General features: G+C 51.4%; 8 protein-coding genes across 8 annotated transcripts; 4 read left to right on the forward strand and 4 right to left on the reverse strand.

Moving 5' to 3' along the window:
• Positions 1–407: 407 nt before the first annotated feature.
• On the reverse strand, positions 408–5,328 carry BKA58DRAFT_336515 (P-loop containing nucleoside triphosphate hydrolase protein). The gene is made up of 5 exons (XM_046168257.1): positions 5,093–5,328; positions 4,736–5,044; positions 4,173–4,686; positions 1,691–4,125; positions 408–1,642 (listed from the first exon to the last, which is right to left on the reverse strand). The coding sequence occupies exons 1-5, from the start codon at positions 5,171–5,173 to the stop codon at positions 518–520; spliced, it is 4,464 nt and encodes a 1,487-aa protein (XP_046026057.1). The 5' UTR covers positions 5,174–5,328; the 3' UTR covers positions 408–517.
• A 495-nt stretch (positions 5,329–5,823) lies between these two features.
• BKA58DRAFT_146882 (uncharacterized protein) lies at positions 5,824–6,325 on the forward strand. The gene has a single exon (XM_046164695.1). The coding sequence runs from the start codon at positions 5,910–5,912 to the stop codon at positions 6,174–6,176; it is 267 nt and encodes an 88-aa protein (XP_046026058.1). The 5' UTR covers positions 5,824–5,909; the 3' UTR covers positions 6,177–6,325.
• On the forward strand, positions 6,279–8,037 carry BKA58DRAFT_146887 (T5orf172 domain-containing protein). The gene is made up of 2 exons (XM_046164696.1): positions 6,279–6,318; positions 6,382–8,037. Exon 2 carries the CDS (start codon positions 6,475–6,477, stop codon positions 7,813–7,815), a length of 1,341 nt encoding a protein of 446 aa, XP_046026059.1. The 5' UTR covers positions 6,279–6,318; positions 6,382–6,474; the 3' UTR covers positions 7,816–8,037.
• Positions 8,038–8,896: 859 nt separating this feature from the next.
• BKA58DRAFT_456049 (cutinase-domain-containing protein) lies at positions 8,897–9,798 on the forward strand (the record flags this gene model as incomplete). The annotated part of the gene is made up of 2 exons (XM_046174578.1): positions 8,897–9,434; positions 9,490–9,798. The coding sequence occupies 2 exons, from the start codon at positions 8,897–8,899 to the stop codon at positions 9,657–9,659; spliced, it is 708 nt and encodes a 235-aa protein (XP_046026060.1). The 3' UTR covers positions 9,660–9,798.
• A 29-nt stretch (positions 9,799–9,827) lies between these two features.
• On the reverse strand, positions 9,828–11,317 carry BKA58DRAFT_146907 (pectin lyase fold/virulence factor). The gene is made up of 2 exons (XM_046164698.1): positions 10,745–11,317; positions 9,828–10,680 (listed from the first exon to the last, which is right to left on the reverse strand). Exons 1-2 carry the CDS (start codon positions 11,142–11,144, stop codon positions 9,869–9,871), a joined length of 1,212 nt encoding a protein of 403 aa, XP_046026061.1. The 5' UTR covers positions 11,145–11,317; the 3' UTR covers positions 9,828–9,868.
• BKA58DRAFT_428643 (amidase signature domain-containing protein) lies at positions 11,005–12,606 on the reverse strand (the record flags this gene model as incomplete). The annotated part of the gene is made up of 2 exons (XM_046173022.1): positions 11,005–12,132; positions 12,400–12,606. The coding sequence occupies 2 exons, from the start codon at positions 12,604–12,606 to the stop codon at positions 11,491–11,493; spliced, it is 849 nt and encodes a 282-aa protein (XP_046026062.1). The 3' UTR covers positions 11,005–11,490.
• Positions 12,607–13,809: 1,203 nt separating this feature from the next.
• BKA58DRAFT_146901 (uncharacterized protein) lies at positions 13,810–15,588 on the reverse strand. Its single transcript, XM_046164697.1, has one exon. It carries the CDS (start codon positions 15,368–15,370, stop codon positions 14,303–14,305), a length of 1,068 nt encoding a protein of 355 aa, XP_046026063.1. The 5' UTR covers positions 15,371–15,588; the 3' UTR covers positions 13,810–14,302.
• Positions 15,589–16,049: 461 nt separating this feature from the next.
• Positions 16,050–17,125, forward strand: BKA58DRAFT_438590 (carbohydrate esterase family 8 protein; the record flags this gene model as incomplete). The annotated part of the gene is made up of 2 exons (XM_046173599.1): positions 16,050–16,254; positions 16,320–17,125. 2 exons carry the CDS (start codon positions 16,050–16,052, stop codon positions 17,123–17,125), a joined length of 1,011 nt encoding a protein of 336 aa, XP_046026064.1.
• Between the last annotated feature and the right edge of the window lie 261 nt (positions 17,126–17,386).

The following is a 17,386-nucleotide window of genomic DNA, read 5'->3' on the forward strand; positions in this document are numbered from 1 at the left end:
GTGACAGAGAAGAGTATAACGCTTGGCTCATGTTATACACTCGAGTTGCTTCAGACGGGTCGTGATTTACACGAGAAAATCTCATTGCGACATTGCATCAGTAAGCAGCACAAAGCAGCGTTGAAGACCGTCAGGCACCGTTAAGGACAGTCAAATTACCGCAATCCACGCTTTATCTGGATGTCTTCCATTTGGGAACGACCGCACTTGGACAGCCAGATTCGCAAACGGTCGCATGTTCACCTTCACCTCCATACCGGCAATAGTGATCGCGCTAACCTTAAACAGCGGAAGACCTCGGCCTGGACCTGCTGTCATCGACGGTATGTGATGACAACTGCCTAACGTAGTAACGTCGTAAAGAAGATGGAACGACAAGAAAGTCGTTGATAAACAGCTATACTATACAAGTAGTCTATGCCAATAACTTTTCCTCGAGCCAAAACCAGAACTCCAACCATAAACCGAACCTATTTGTAACAATCTCTGCAAACAGGAGACATCTTCCCCTACACCTCTACGCCAGCATACCCTGGAACTCGCCGCCCTCCCTAAGCATGTCCTCGGCTTTGCCAGCCTTAACCAACTTGCCCTTTCCAAGCACAATACAATAGTCCGCCTCCTTGACTGCTTCCAGTCGATGCGCGATCGTGACTACCGTACTGCTCTTCATCTCCTCCCTTAGGACGCTTTGTATTCTCTGCGCAGTTTCAAAATCGATACTGGCCGTCGCCTCGTCCATGATCAGTACTGGACTTCTCCTCAACATGGCTCTAGCCAGACCGACAAGCTGCCGTTGGCCCTGTGAGAGACCCTTGCCTCCGCCTTCGATCGAGGTGGTAAGCGTCCAATCGTATTGGTCACCGCCAATCTTCTGCAGTACAGAGAGACAAGACGCATCGGAATAGACAGATAACGGGTCCAGGTTCTTGCGCATGGTTCCGGGGAAGAGAACTGGTTCTTGCGCGAGGAAAGTGATGCGACTGCGAAGCGCTTGTTTATCCACAGTGGAAATATCGATTCCATCAATCAAGATCTTGCCGTTTTCCGCAGCAATAGTGGCGAGGAGGGAGAGAGCCAGTGTAGACTTACCAGACCCGGTTCGCCCAATTACCGCGGTGTTGGATCCCGCTGGGATCTTTAGAGTGATATTCTGCAACGCAGGCTCGAGGTTCTCTGCGTATCGGATGGTCACATCATCGAACTCAATGTCGCCACTATAGGTAGGCCAGTGTGCGGGTGGCTGAACAACACCTGGTGCTTCCGTCTCGATATCAAGGAGCTCGACCACACGCTCGACGCTGGTAAAGTCCATCTCCAGCGTTCCATAGATCCTGCACATATACTCTGTATGTACGACAAATTTGCCAGCGGTAATCAACACGAATGCGGTGAGACCAGGACTGATGTGTGTGTAAACAGCGATGAGTGTCATAACGAGTGTAGCGCTAGCCGACATGACGCTGAAGCGAAGCGCAAGCCATGCTTGAAGTGACCAGTAGAAGTGATCATTCTTCTGAAAGTTGTCGACCACCTCGATGACACGGGTCTGGAATCGTTGTTGCGCGCTGAAAGCTCGTACAGTCGTGAGGCCTTCTAAAAGTGCGCCAAAATTGCTCATGAGTGGCGAAAGTGATACCATCTGTTTTTAGTTAGTAGGGGAGACGTTGATTGAGGCCGAGTGACTTACTTCAAGCCGTCTCAGGCTTTGCGACGTTGGTAGGAAACGGAAGAAGTAGTAGACAAATCCGCAGCTAAGCACTAAACCGAAAGCTAAGAAAGCTGGGGTCGAAGACAAGATGATAATGACAGCACTCGTCCAGCCTATGATCTGCCATGCGAAGATGATGAAGGCAGTGCTCAGATCGCCATCGATGGTGTTCATATCACTTGTTAATCGATTCATCAGTCGTCCCACTGGCGTTACGTCGTAAAATCGGAATGTCGCATGTGCAACGCGTTCGATGGTCTCTTTGAAGATGGCCTTGGCGGCATGGTAGCCTACGCCGAACATGATGAGGTTTGTGAACCAGAAAAGTATGGCAGTTGCGGAGACGAACCCGAAGAAAGTCCAAAGCCAAGGCACAACGTCATCTGCAGCCGGTGGCAGGAAGTCGAAGATACCTTTGTGCTGCTCCTCGTTGTAACTCTCTGCCCACGACTTGATGAACCACGTCTGCGCGACATCCAGCACACGAAAGAGGGCCATGACGATAATGGCAATAGACCACCATCGTAGCGTGCCTGCTCTGATGTAGCGCCAGTATACACTCCACTTGACGCCACCTTTCGCACGATGTTCATCTTCGATAAACTTGTCGGGTACAGCCGCTGCTTGCTCTTCTTCTCGCTTCTTGGCGTCTTCCTCTGATTCAGTATCATTGGTCTGGGTGCGCTTTAGTGCATTCGCGTCTTCAATTTGGCTTGGCTCGTGGAGGGTCGCTCTACCCTGTTCTAGATGGACCCATTGCTTCGCGATACCGTGGCAAAGTTCTGTTCGATGTGTGACAAGAATAGTCGTTCTGCCATCGAGCAATGGCCCAGCTAGTAGTTTGCCAACGATGAACTCGGCCGTCTGGTGGTCAAGGGCGGATAGCGGATCGTCAAGAAGAAGTATCTTTGCGCGACTGTATACAGCTCGCGCCAATGCTACACGAGCCTTCTGACCCCCGGACAAGCCAATACCGTTTTCGCCAATGTTCGACAAATCTCCGTGCTTGAGCTCTGCCATATCAGGTAACAAGGCACAAGCTTCCAGAGTCTGCTTGTAGCGACCCTCTTCGTAAGGGTAGGAGAAAAGTATATTGTCACGAATACTCATGCTTTGGAGCCATGGCGTCTGCGCGCAATATGCTACTACCTGATCGGGCCGCACCAGCTCACCAGCTGTGATGTCAAGCTCGCCAAGTAAGGCTTGTAGCAACGCCGTTTTACCGGCAGCAACCTCTCCGTATATTACGGTCAGTCCGGGGGGGAAAGATAACGTGATATCCTGGAGGACATCGTGGTCAACTCCAGGCCACGCGAAAGATGCATTGTGAAGGCCGAGGTCAGCAGACCCTTCTGGTACTACATCCGTCTCTTCTTTGTCTGGCTCGGCCATGAACTCTTCAATACGACCCATTGCAACGTATGCATTGAGCACGGTAGTGACGAGTTGCGGAAGCGCCCTCAGGTACGACTCTAATAGATTGAATAGATCGAATGCAGGGAAGATCAGATCAACGCGCAACTGCTGGCCGGCTATTTTAGTAAAAGCGTAGAAGGCAACCGCAGGGAACAATCCGGATCCGAAGCGGAGGATGAAGGAGAGCGATGTCGAGAAGATGATGTTGACCACACGAAGATGCAGCTCCTTTTGACGAGACTCAAGGATTCCCTCCAGCCATGCGCCTTGCCAGCCGTACCAGCGCAGATGGCGGATGGACTCAATGAACTGGCTTGTACGTTGCAGTTTCTCGTCGGTTGCAACTCTGCGCTTCTTCTCGAAATAGACCTGAAAGCGAGCGATCACGATGTTGACGAGCTGTGAAGCACCCAGTGCCAAAACACCAAGTAGGCACGCCCAACCTAACATCCGCCATATTAGTATGGTCGCAAATATGGCACCTGCAGGCTTAGTGACGATATCAGAGAACTCCCAGAAGCGCTGTGCTACCTCATAAGCGTCGTTTCGCATCAAGTTAAGGATCTTGCCCATGGATGCAGCCTGGTTGTTATCTTTGACCTGTGTCTTGATGTTCTTTGAGAACATGGATCGGACAGAAGTGGCCACACGCTGTAGCCAACTTTTAGTTGCTGTCTTGCTCGTGCTGTCAAGACTGCTACCGCTCTCGTTGCCCACCTCGTCTACTTCGGGGCTACTGCGACCGTTCGTTTGATCTTCTTTGACGTTTTGTCTCGCACCCAAAATTTTACGATGCAGAGTCTTCTCGTAAAGCATGGTAATGAGCTCGCCTCTGCATCTCTCGTATGACCGCCTCTGATACCACAGATTGAAGATGTTAAGCTGGGCAGATGTTAATCTTAAGACGAGAATGATACAGGCGTAGGCGATTGTAGCACTGCTGTTCTTATCTTCCATGGATGCGAGGACCCGCTGCAAAAGCACAGGTGTGAGTAGAGCTGCTTATGTTAAATTCGTCTCAAGCAATATGGGGAATACCACTTACTTGCGCACATCCGAACAACGTTGAGGACAGTTGTGAAAATCAAGTCCATGCCGTTTGCAACAAAGACTCGTTTTGTAACCGAACCCTGTAGTTTTCGAAATGCCTCGTGAAGCCGCGCGTGCTTGAATTCCCAGCCCAGATCCCATATATCCTCGTCTTCCATCTGCCGTGTCACGCCTTTTTTGATCAGTGGTTCCATCCATGACACTGTCATGTACTGCCAAGGAGTCAAATTATCCTCGGGAGTCCTAAGTTGCACAGTGGGAGTGGCAAAAGCTGGGCTGATATCTTTTCTTGGTAGTGCAGGGTCCCGGAGAGGCATGTTGAGAATCAGAACGATGCCTAGTGCAGCGGCCACGGGTGCGACGATCCAAGGAACATCTTTAGCTAGGAGTGGGCTCTCCTTATGGATTAGTGTGACCAGCTGTTCGAGTAGGAGACTCGTGAAAAGAAGCAACAACGATAACGAAGCTCTTCTTGGACGCTCCACGATAACAATTGCTGCTACGATGGCCTGCAATAACTGTTAACCGATGATTCCAAGTTCACCACACTGTACGTACCCATGCGATAGCCGGGTAAAATGCCGTCGATTGTCGTACGGGAAAGAAAGCGCTCAGAATCTGGAATGTAAGTCCAACCGTAGCCAGGACTAGGAGGCCAAATGTGCTGGTCAAAGGCTGCGGTGTAGAGCCTGTCTCCAACTCATTCGACTTGTCCTTTTCCTCGCGTACGAAGGGCTTTGTCCATCCCGGCCAGTAGCCGTCTGCAATCCGCAGCGAGTATTTCAGCAGTACCAATGCTGCCAGTATGGCTGGGATTGTTGCTACGAATGGCAGAGCACATGGCGTGAACCGGGCTGCTTCCGTATTCTGGTGGGGTCAGCAATATCCAGAAGGGTCGTATGAGACCGTACGGACCCAAATGCGATGGCAGTGCGATATTGGTGGTATGTCAGAAAATGCTGGAGCCGATGATAGTGGAATCTGGAAGGATGCCATGACATGTACCGTTTTCGGATGCCCGTCAGCACCTACTTGGACAATACTTCCTTCCACTTTAGCCCCAGCTGATGTAAACTTGGGTGAGCAGAGGGTAGCATGTAGACAAGGTCCTACGCAACTTTGCTAGGCATCAGTGAAAGGAAAAGGCCAGCATGCGAGTGTCGGTGAACATGTTCGAAGGCGCCGGGAATACTAGCGCGCCCCACACGTCTTGTTCCCAGGCATCGCAGCACGACCTCTTTCTCCGGTCAGTGAGACCAAAGCTACACCTCATATGTAGTTGACCAACCGACAGATGCATGCCGATCAAAGCATTGCGCCGTTGGCAGCCACACGAAGAGTATCAACGCGTCATCGCGCCAGAAAACAGTTGAGAACGCGGATATCGTCACCGGTCAAACTATAGTGGATGTACAACTCGATGACATCGCGCTGCTTGCCCGTACCCGACGCGTCTGCGCTAAGATGCCACGAAAAGGTACAAATTTCGGAAGTACCCAGAGACAGATGCGGCATGCGGCGCGACTTGTTCCCAACGACCTTGGTGCTGTTACCTCGCGTTTACTGTGCCCGGCTCGTCTTTGTGATTCGTCGCCAAGGAGCGCGTGATGACGCGCGAAACGTCGCTGCCTCCTGTCGCCCCAACAACAAATTGCTTCTTCATAGGAACCACCGCCACAGCCACAACACCGTAAACGTCTCGGGCGCATCTAGCCTCGAAAAACAGCGAATCATGACCGTCGACCGTTGCCTCGCGGAAACATGGCTCCGTTCGCAGCAAGGCTGCGAGCTTCCGACACATGCAGCTTTGTGTACAGCAGGAGCGATTCTGATACCGCAGGCAGCCGCACTAACTGTTCGTAGTAGTTGTGGGACGGGCACAGCCGCCGCATATGCACGTGTAATGCAGCGCGTGGGTAACGAGTCTGCTTGGGGCCGTACCAACGCGTCTATCGCTGGTCTGCTGCACACGGTGATTCTTCGCGATTCTTGTTGTTGATGCTAACAAAAAGACTGAGATAGTGCTAGGAGCTAAGAGTGCTCACCGTGTTGTTCTGCTCAGCCGCCGATGCGAGGCTGCTATGAAGCCTACGAAACGATCCAGGCATGCGGCACAGCAGTGACATTCAGCACCGCCACACGTATGTTCATGCGAACTCTGCAGTTGCGGGGGAAGTAATTCTGCAACGCGTTGATAGATTCAGCGCATAGGTTTAAATGGCATCCAGCCCAAGTTCCTCCCTCCGTGCACATCAATCATTTGCTTCGTCTTTCATCTGTCAATCCTGCTTACAGACATGGTTCTCGATACCTCTTTTGACAAATCTTTGGGTTCCAAGCTAAGTGGGCTCAGGAAAGACTCGCAGTTGGAAACAAGACAAGTACCTACCAATTCAAAAGTCAAGTCAATTCAACCTCCCCTACCCAGACCGCGCTTCATGGATACCCAAAGCGACCCCACCCTGACCTCTCCTGGTTCACCAATTCGCAAAGCCATCCCCCAATCGCAACGCCTGGCTGCGTCAAGTACTCGCGACAAATGTTCCAGCCAGCCGTCCCGAATAGTCTCTGACTCCATCGGACGCCCAAAACAAATCATCAATGACGCCGCACGAATCCCTCAGGACTGCATCCCACGTAAACGTGCACGGCTTGATGGTAGTGAAGGTCCTGAAGTGGATGGGCTATCAACGTCGGAAGTGCGGTATTCCCCATCACCCTCTCACGCCGAAGCGACTCAGCAACCTCATCAAGAGCATGATGGCTTCTCGCAAGTCCTGACCCCGAAGACTGCCAGATCTACCCACGACAGCTTGTATGGAGAGCTACTCAAGAAGCTGACTCCTAGCGACCGGAAAGGGGTCATCTATGTTCTATGTGACCCAAACAACAAATCCAGAGGTTACAAGATCGGAAAGACGAAACGAGCCTATAGAGACCGCATCGTTGAGCACGAAAGAGCCTGTAGCTTCCTGCCCAGTGTGATTCACGTGTCAGATCACGAGATTGACCATTGTGGTCGCCTAGAAAAGCTTGTGCATATCGATCTGGAGAACTACTGTGCACCATTTCATTGCGAAAATCACGGTAGCATCGATGGGACCAAGGAGACCAAAGCACACAAGGAATGGTTTCAGGTCACCGAAGAGATGGCAGTCAATACCGTAAAGAAATGGGAGAGATTTATGCAACAAGAAAAGCCTTATAGCTGGGATAGGCAGCTGAAGATTATATGGAGGCATCTTCTTGAGACTAGGAGGTCGCTCGGGCCTCTTGGCGTGCGTACATTGACACACGAAGCGCGACAAGAACACTGGGAGAAAATACTTGCGCCTCCAACAACAACCGAGTACCTCCACGCCTATCGAGCACACATTCAAATGTCTTTGAAGAGTCTTTGTCACTCCGCCGTCTACGTGTGGACATACGTATCGGAATTCTTCTGGCCGTTGTGTACATTGATCTATGGCGTGATAACATTGGCCGTATTTCAGAATCTACTGGCGTTCTATGCGTTCGTCTTCATCCTTGGATGCGCCAGCGCCAGGGTTCTGTCTTACGTACCACTGAGTCCTCCGAAGCGACGAACCAGAACGCCTAACAAGGTACATACGGCAGTTGCTTTGCTGCAACATTAGCTTGTGGATAAACGCGCGATATCCCACGCAGGCCATGGAATTTTAGCCGTAATCCGCTAACCTCCCATTCTCTTTGGAAGAACTGCCTGAACTAGATCCTTCAACCTAGAGATAACCAGAGTATTGTTTGTATGCGTTGGATGCACGGTCTCTATATGTGGAAGGTACCAATCCTCCATGCCGTTCTTCCCCTAGCCTACAGGAGCGAGGTAAACAACACCAAACCTTCCGACGCCTGTAAAGACGGTAAACGTCAGAATCGGGTATCTTCCCCGCTACACACTATCTGGGGGCCTTAGCGCGCTCTCATGGTGGATGTGCGGGGTATGCACCCCACATCACGATATCATCCAACTCAGGGTAGGACTTCATCGCATCCATGTAGATTCAACCGTGCCTCGGCTTCGATTTGCGAGCTTGACCTGAAAGCTCAATAGTGTCCCATGAACCTAGCAGCAAATCTTTGTCCGACTACCACGCGACCAGTTCATCCCACCATCAGCTCCATCCATGTCTCCCGGACATGCATGCCCAGGAAGAGACCCCAGGCGCAATCTCCTGGGCCGAGGAAGCTCAAATTCAAACATGATGCCTACTGGTCAGATCCTCGACGGTCAACATCAATACCAGATCTCGATCTCGGAAACAAAGGACTACCAGGTGTCACAATACTTCGGACCACTGCTGCCGTTCTTGCTCTGTCATCTCAAAGACTCTGCATCTACTCACTAGATCTCTTCAAGTCAAGGTCTTGCCTATGGAGGTAAGAGCAAGAATGCCAAGGATGTCACGAATTGTTGTGACAGCTGGTAGGACGGCAACAGCGCTCTTTTGGGGACTTCATGTCCGTCAACCACTATTCGGGATGCACTCCAAGATTCCAGGCAGTCTAGATACCGAGGTAGGCGCGAAGGATGTGGATTTGGAACCAGTATCTTGTATATGCTAGAATGAACATAAAGGGAAGGAGACCTCTTCAGGGAGGAACACAGCACAGCCAAACAGCCAGCTTCCAGCCTTCTTTTACCACTTCACTTCTCAGAGCCATCTGGCATTACCTATCGCTACTATAGTTGTCAACATGAAGTCTATCGCCATTCTTTCTCTTTTGGTTTCCCTCGTTTTTGCCGCACCCACACCTGTGGCTGCACCCATCGCTGCTGATGCACCTCAGCCCATTACACTCGAGGCCCGTCAGTCAAGTGCCACTCGCAATGAGCTGGAGGATGGCAGCAGCTCTGCATGCCCAAGGACCATCTTCATCTTCGCAAGAGGCAGTACTGAAGCTGGCAACATGGGCGCCTTGGTTGGGCCTTTTACAGCCAGTGCTCTCGAAAGCGCATACGGAGCGTCTACTACATGGATACAGGGTGTAGGCGGCCCATACACTGCTGGCATTGCAGAAAACACGCTCCCAGCCGGTACTTCTCAAGCCGCCATCCGTGAAGCCCAGCGTCTCTTCAACCTTGCTGCGAGCAAGTGCCCCAACACGCCCATCACTGCAGGTGGATATTCTCAAGGCGCTGCAGTCATGTCCAACGCTATTACTGGTCTGAGTTCTGCTGTGCAGAACCAGATCAAGGGCGTAGTGCTGTTTGGCTACACCAAGAACCTACAAAGTAAGTTCTTTCCTTCTCTCAACACACTATATAAGAGTCCCTAACAAGGTTTTAGATCTCGGAAGAATCCCCGGCTTCCCTACCAGTAAGACTAGGATCTACTGCGAGACTGGCGACTTGGTCTGCACTGGAACACTTATCATTACACCTGCGCATCTTCTATACTCGGATGAAGCTGCTGTACAGGCACCCATCTTCTTGAGGGCTCAAATTGCTTCCGCATAGGTGGCTACGAGAGAGTCTTTGATGCAAAGATGAAACTTTGTTTCTTATCAGCCAGGCTGCGTTTTCGGTATTGGCATGTGCTTAGTCCTTCTTCACTTCATTTCACGTACACATTCTTTACAGTAATTAAATGATTCACGACCCAGACCATTCCAAAAAAAAAACCTAATCAGCCTTTGCGATACGTGCTACCAAATGCGATCTGCTGTCTAGTAAACACTTGGTACCAAACTGTTAGCCCATTCTTCCACATCTGCGAATTGATCCTCAACGTCATCAGGAATGCCATTCCCATTCGCGTCAGCCCATTGCTCTCCACCGTTAATTGTTCCCGGCCCAGCCATGGGACTGGCATTCTCGTCACTGATCAGCTCACCCGTCTTCCCATAGCTCCTCAATTCCTCAATGAGTCGCTTGTCAACCACATCGCGCACTTTACTCGCACCGACAGAATTCTCAGCAAGCTTCAGCGCATCTTCAGCCGGTAGAGTCTTCTCGGGCGCTGGAAAGGGAAATTTGGTTGTTTGGATGTTCATGCCGCCGTAATTGCTGGACGACACGCTCAGCTCCGTTCCATCTAACGTGCCATCGCGATTTGAGTCGTAGAAGTTGCCCACAACATAGCCCTTGAAGTTATCGTTCCCGCGGGTAAAGGCCGTGACGCTGGTACTGGGACCGCTGATGAAGTAATTCCCCACGATATTCGCCTCGCTTGCTGCACTCGAATCTCCAGCGATGTATCCTCCACCTCCCCCCCAGTTGTAAACCACGTTATTGGTGAAATCATTGGTACCCTTGACCTTCGGATTTCTCGTCTTGTTGTCAATGTACAAGTTGCGAAAGAGACTGATACCATTTCCGAGATTTGTTTGCATCAGCCCGCCACACGAATGTGTCTGCAGGCCTTGTCCAATGATACTGTTCTGGATGGTGATATTACCACCGACGTCATTGCCAGAGATCGAAAAGGTCTCATCGCGACCCCAGGAGACTGAGACATGATCGAAAATCATGTTGCTTCCTGCAGATGTAGAAGTACGAAGTCAGTACATGTCTCACATGCACTTCGTACAGCCAGGACTTACCCTCTGCGATAGTTATACCGTCTTTTCCGCTGTCTCCTCCCTTTCCCATTCTGATGCGCAGGTACCGGACGACCGCATCGTCGGCGTTGCTGAAACTCCACCCATTCCCGTATACTGTGATACCATCGCCTGGTGCTGTCTGCCCAAGGATAGACACACGTTTGGATACGACCATACGCTCTTTAATCTTAATCAAACCACCTATCGAGAACACGACTATGCGGTCGCTCTGAGAAACTCCCTCGCGGAGAGACCCTTCACCGCTATCATTGAGATTTGTCACAACATAGACGGTGCCACCACGACCGCCGACAGCGTTTCGCCCAAAGCCTTCTGCGCCCGGAAAAGCGAGAGCGGCAACGGAGGATATTAGCAGGGGCAGAACAGTACAAAGAATCATTTTCGAGGCGAAGAAAACACGGAGTAGAAGAATGTCAGAGACTGAGGCAAAGAGATGTCATATGAAAGCTCCGCGCGGTATGCGCCAAAGCAGCAAGATCAGCTAGCGAGTTCGTAGTGCGCTGCTGGTGGATGACACCTTAGATTACTTTGGTGATCGACAGGAAATCTAGAAGTTTAGTCCGCCAATCACAGCAAGGATATGTTCGGAAGGTAGGAAAACATGACACGCATCAAAGCCAAGCGGTGCAGGTCTTGTGATGTGGAATTGTTGAATGCGCAGGTCGCACAGGCACGTACTTCGGGTTCTCGGTGTATTAAGCCCCATGGGTATACTCCTGCCTTCCCTAGTATATCTCAGACCCGGTTTTGACACTTTCCGCAATGATCCCAACGTCAGCAAGTTCAGCAACCAGATTCATGAGCATGTGGTCGCAACCTGCCGCAGCTACCATGCCAATGGTAACGGGGAGCGTTTCGTTTCGCTCAGTAACCCTGCTGAGAAATGCCCGTTCGCCAATTGGCACCGTGTAGTCGGGTAGCGCAGCCAGAACTGACATCTGGTTGCCGGGTAGTCCAGCAGCAAATATACCACCTGGAGCGGCTGTGTAGATGTCGCGGTAGTCTTCTGTACCGGCACCCATAGGGTACAGCACCAACGTTGACTCACATGATGGCGTCAGCGTGTCTCGAAACCATGTCTGGAAGGTGTGCGTGCGCTCCATAGCAGTGGTATAGCTAGAGGTTGGCAAAGTGGCGGCCCGATTCCATCGCGCTCGTGTTTGCGGATTCCAGTAGGGGGCTTTGCCAAACTTGGCAATATACTGCTCTCTAAAAGGTAGACCAAGGTTGCGGTACTGATCCACGTTGGTGATGTTGGAATATGTAGAGCCGAGATAGGATGCTATGCCTTCAGAGATGTTCGCGTATGCATTGAAACTGGCGTTGGCGTTGAACGTTGTCAAATTGGCGTCAAGAAAAGTAGCTAGCTGTGAGATGAACGAATTAAATATAGGCATACTCGTGCTGTTGACTGTGGGCCAAAACAGATCAGGCAAGATAATTCGCTTAGGATAGGATGTGTATGCCTTAGCTGGGTACCATACCCTATGCACTGCTTGGAGGAGCTTTGCCGACCTAGCCAATACGCCCGGCGTATCAAAGATTGCTGAGATCGGCAAGATTCCTTTGAGTGGCAGTGAGGCGTTGGTGATACGCATACCGAACAGGCCATTCGCCATTGCCGGTAAGCGAACAGAGCCCCCAGTATCGGAGGCAGTTGCGATATCCATCCAGTCATACGATGCAAGTCCAGCTCCAGAACCGGCTGATGAACCCTGGGGATGCTGGTAACCGTCTCCCCTAGGGTTGAAGGGTGCTAGCTGATCCACATAGTCGGCTGTTGGTCGTTCCCCAAGCGCAAACTGGGTAGTCTTTGTCTTTCCAATCACCACCGCACCCATGTCGATAAGCTTTTGTAACGCTACCGCGCTCTCTGGAGCAGGATCCACAAGGTCGTGGTAGCCTCTGTTCCCACCACTCGTACGGATACCCTTCAGGTCGTAGATATCCTTCACACCCAGGCGTTTGCCCGATAACGGTTTATCTTCTGTGGGTGCTGGATAGTATAACCGTGACGGCACTGCGATACTAAGAGCTCCGTAGGCATCTGCCAAAGCCAAACCTGTGACAGGAAGGAAAGTCCCATTCTGACCTTCAGTGACCGACTCCACGAAAGCGAAGTTGTGATCCCAATACAATCGGTAGACTCTGGTCATAGCCTTTGATGGGTGAAGTAGATATGGGCCGGATGCTACGTCAGCGTCCAATGCAGTATAGATCATGCTGCACCCGATTGAGCCAAGATATGCATGTGCATTGTCTGAAAGAGTGCTTGAGCCGCCAAGCACTAGTGTGTGGAGGAAGGATTCCGAATATACATCGTCGTGTGATAGAAACGAGGATATCGTGAACTCCAGTAGCTCCGCGGTGACAATCGGGTCGGTAAAAGTAAGATAAGTGATTGGTAAAGGTTCACCATTGGCCCATGGCTGGTCGCCAAAGCTAAGCGTCGCTGCGGTAAGATCTGGGGAATAATACGACGTAGAGTTGAGGTGAAAAACAGTACTCGCTCTGACAAGAGCTGCAAGCGATAGGAACGGCGCGGCCCTCATGATGTGCAACGCGCAAGCTTCGTGGGGCAACGCTCATAAGGCAACTTGCCAGCTTTATACCAATGCATCTTCGGCTCGGGATTCTGTTCCCTGGAACGCAGAGTGCGTATGTCCGTTACATCTCTATCGCGTCCTGACGGCGTATGCACAAGTGGGAGAGACGGAGGTTAGCGCGTCGATGATAATGCAGGCAAGAGACTTGGCATGACATCACGGGTGAGGAACGATTCAGATTTTGACATCTCAGAGATAACGTTCAGGGTCATGAGTAATATCCGCTAACCCATTGACAAATTGCCTACTTGAAATGATAACACTCGCAGAATACTACAGGTCGTTGTCTAGCTCGCAGCGAGTTGAGAATGAAGACTGTTGGAGACGTGTCCATGGTTGAACGATTGGCAGTTAGGTTACCCACTTTGCATGTTTTTATCTTAATGTAGTCTGCAGACCTGTTGAGTTTTCTTCTTGTATGAGATGACTCAACAAAAATAATGGCCGTCGCGTCATTAGCATCAAATCAAGGAGTGGAAGAGGTGTGCATAGGTTTCAGCATAACGGTGAGGCGCAGTCTCCTGGGGGGGACCTGCACCAGGATACGAGAAGCGAAGGGAGTAATCGCTGTTCCTGATGGGAAAATGAACAGTTTTGGGCCCTGGAGACGATGGTGAAGTTCTCGAGACCAAAGTCGTAAATCAGGAAGGGTAACGCAGGCTTAGCAATGTATATGTTCTTCAAGGACGAACACAAGACTTTGTAATGCGGCTGCCTGAGATCTCCGCAGCCATATCAATGCTGCCTAGTACACGAAACGCCTGCGCTATGCCTCTACCTATGAACTAATGATATGCCAAGTGTCTTCCGAAGGCGCCTGGAACTGAAGAACAAAAAGCACAATCGCAAAAGAGTACCCAATGCGTGGAGCTATCGCGTCCCGCTGTAAGTAAAGAGTGACCAGCTACCTGGCAAACTCCTGGCATTTTCGTTAGAATGCTCTGGGTCTCTTTTGTGTGGCACGACTTGGACCCGGAGACGCACTTGGTCGTTTCCTTTGAACCAACGCATCTTCTTCGAGCTCTTCTCCAGTCGTATGTTGTCCGTAGAACTCGCAACCGGGATGATCAATGTCTTCGTGACAGCAGTCCCATTTTATTAACCCGTCTTTTGGCCTGTACCTCTGCCCAGAATGAGTAACGCAGGGCGCATTCACGTCCACTATCTGTTCGTGACACACTGTGCAGGTCTTTGTCAAAGGCGCAGGCCGTTTGTTGATACTCGCTGACCGTGGCGTGTCTCTGGTCAACAGCCTTGGTGTTTGATTGACAGAGGATGATTGGCCTGAGGGCTTCCGGACTGGCGTGCGTAATGTGGTTGAGCGTGGATAGGCTCCAGGAAGGTGCATATCGCCATCCGAACTCGACTCTGAGCGCTCACGTGGCTCACGCTTCACTCGTGATTCAAACTCAGAACCATGAGGCCGTGATGTAGCTCGACTTCCGCTGATCTCGCGAGATTGTGCAGGCAAGCTGTTGTGATTTGGGGTTGGAACTATAGACTTCGCGAGCTTCCTCTTCGTCGCCTCATAGAGTTCGTCGCTATCATCCTCATCTGGAATCTTGACCTTGGGCTGATGCAACTGCATCCGTTGTTGGCTGATCAGGCCCTGGGCGGATGCCGAATGAGACGCAAGTCCACGGACGAGGGCGCCGGAAAAGGCCGGTGACATTTGGCAAAGCTCGAGCAGCACCCTCTGCACAGCACGCGGGTCGGCTGTCTCGATAATCTGTTTGATATGCTCGGGGTGGATAGGGCGCGCCTGCTGTGCCCCTACAGGGTTTCGCGCGGAAGTCATCGGATGCCTAGCTTCCATCCCGACGTTTGCCATACCGTATGGGCGTGGCTCGGGCTTGAGGTACATTTGAACTAGTTTTTGGGGCGGCCTTGGCTGTGGCCGCTGTTGTGATCGTTGCTGGGGTTTTTGTTCCGGCTCTGGAGAGGAGCCTGTGAGGTCGATTGTTTGGCAGCTATTGCCAGTTGTGTGTGATGGAGCCATTCCGAGGGAAAGAATGACCAGATACCGATAACCAAGAGCACCCAAAGTGAAAAACTGATGTCAAAGCGCTGTCTGCGGAAGATTGGTCTCAGCGTCGCACAATGAATGAATTGCTGGGCTTGGAACGTGTGGATCTTAGCGCGACACCAGCTCACGTGATCAGTGCACGGCCCTGCGCAGGATCCTTCCCCACAAACCTCAACCCGCAAGGAGGAGGCGCGTCCGCCGTGCCCAACAACGCGTCAGCTACAACAACTTCAGTAATGCGATGCGCACGCGGCGTAACTTCGGTACTCAAAACTGCCTCCGTCAGCCCTCTGTAACACGCTATAATTAACCCAAATCAATGCACGGACGGCAACAAGATTCCCACCAACCGGCGCAATTCACATGCGCAGTCGTTTCGCGATGAGAGATTCACCGTCTGGGGTGCAGACATCAATTTTCCGATGGCTTGCTTTGCCCGTTTCGACAGCTTTCATAGCGGGGAAACGACACCTTAGCTCGCTAGGCGGCTGCTCGGAGGTCTAGGTCAGACCCAGTGAGTCCCCCAATATAGTTTGCTTAGCCGGAATGCTGAAGGCACTGCATATATATGTATACTGCGCGTCTTCAGGCTGATTTCTACATTCACTCGCTCTTAAACTTTCATTTCTGGCTCTGTTCTACTTCCTCCACAATGCTCCCATCAATCGCTTTCGTTCTCACGCTCGCGGCATCCGCTCTCGCAGCGCCAACGACGCTGGCGCCACGGGCTGGACGTACAAGTCCTCCGGCGGGGTGTCTGGCTGTCGGCGGTAGCGGGAAATATAAAACTGTTCAATCCGCCGTTGATGCTCTGAGCGCTTCCAGCACAGCTGCGCAATGCATCTTCATCGCGAAGGGTTAGTTCTGGCTTCACGCATTCCATGTGAGACACGTACTGACTTTGTGCCGCCAATTTCTGCAGGTACTTACAAGGAGCAAGTCTACATCAAGCCGCTCAAGTCGGCCCTGACCGTGTACGGCGAAACGACAGATACCAGCAGCTATACCGGCAACACCGTGACCATCACCCAGGGCAAAAGTCAAGATAATGCTCCCAACAACGACGAAACTGCTACACTCCGCGCCTGGACGCCAAACCTGAAGGTCTACAACATAAACCTGGTCAACACACGCGGACAGGGCTCGCAAGCTCTCGCCCTTAGTGCTTATGCCGATAAGCAAGGCTACTACGGATGCCAGTTCAAGGGTTACCAAGACACCATCCTCGCCCAGCAGGGTAGCCAGGTCTACGCCAAATCCTACATCGAGGGAGCGACTGACTTCATCTTCGGCCAAAAGGCCACAGCATGGTTTGATGGTTGCTCTCTCGGCGTCCTCACAGCGTCGCTGGGTTACATTACTGCCAACGGTCGTGATTCGGATTCCAATCCCTCATATTATGTTATCAACAACTCGAAGATCGCTGCTGCTCCTGGTAACACGGTGAGCGCGGGTGCTTACTACCTCGGCCGTCCTTGGAGAAACTTCTCTCGTGTTGTGTTCCAGAAGACCAGCATGACTAGTGTCATCAATGCCGCGGGATGGAAAGTTTGGAGCGCCGATGACCCCAGGACTGACAAGGTCACATACAACGAGTACGCAAACACTGGCGATGGATCCAAGGGTACCAGGGCGTCCTTCTCAAAGAAGCTTTCGGCCGCCGTTAGCCCTACCACTGTTCTGGGCAGCGACTACAAGAGCTGGGTTGATGCAGCGTACCTTTCCTAGGTCAACGTCCGGTAAAAAGGTGCTGGCTGGGTGGGGTAGTACGTGAGACTTTGTTTTCTTATACATATTTTGCAAACCCCAAGTATCTTCGTTTTTATTCACATGTTTACTTGCAACTACACTTGCTTCCCAAAAATCTCAAAACTTGTCGGTAATATTGAGCTTGATGTTGCACTCGCAATCTTGTGGCATGCTTGAGAAGATTCTAGCTGAAGTAAGCAAGGCTAGACACGGGCTACAGCCGGTCGGCCACTAATGAGG

The sequence above is a fragment of the Alternaria rosae genome (assembly GCF_020736505.1).
Source record: "Alternaria rosae strain MPI-PUGE-AT-0040 chromosome Unknown BKA58scaffold_4, whole genome shotgun sequence".
In the NCBI taxonomy this organism is placed as follows: Eukaryota; Fungi; Ascomycota; class Dothideomycetes; order Pleosporales; family Pleosporaceae; genus Alternaria; species Alternaria rosae.

Excerpts from the sequence above, each read along its gene's own strand:
- BKA58DRAFT_336515 (XM_046168257.1), bottom strand. The coding sequence starts at position 5,173 with ATGGCATCCTTCCAGATTCCACTATCATCGGCTCCAGCATTTTCTGAC. Across the intron at positions 4,126-4,172 it reads CGTTGTTCGGATGTGCGCAA|CTCTACTCACACCTGTGCTT; the intron begins GTAAGTGGTATT and ends TAACATAAGCAG. Across the intron at positions 1,643-1,690 it reads AAAGCCTGAGACGGCTTGAA|ATGGTATCACTTTCGCCACT; the intron begins GTAAGTCACTCG and ends AACTAAAAACAG.
- BKA58DRAFT_146882 (XM_046164695.1), top strand. The coding sequence starts at position 5,910 with ATGACCGTCGACCGTTGCCTCGCGGAAACATGGCTCCGTTCGCAGCAA.
- BKA58DRAFT_146887 (XM_046164696.1), top strand. The coding sequence starts at position 6,475 with ATGGTTCTCGATACCTCTTTTGACAAATCTTTGGGTTCCAAGCTAAGT.
- BKA58DRAFT_146907 (XM_046164698.1), bottom strand. The coding sequence starts at position 11,144 with ATGATTCTTTGTACTGTTCTGCCCCTGCTAATATCCTCCGTTGCCGCT. Across the intron at positions 10,681-10,744 it reads CGGTATAACTATCGCAGAGG|GAAGCAACATGATTTTCGAT; the intron begins GTAAGTCCTGGC and ends CTACATCTGCAG.
- BKA58DRAFT_146901 (XM_046164697.1), bottom strand. The coding sequence starts at position 15,370 with ATGGCTCCATCACACACAACTGGCAATAGCTGCCAAACAATCGACCTC.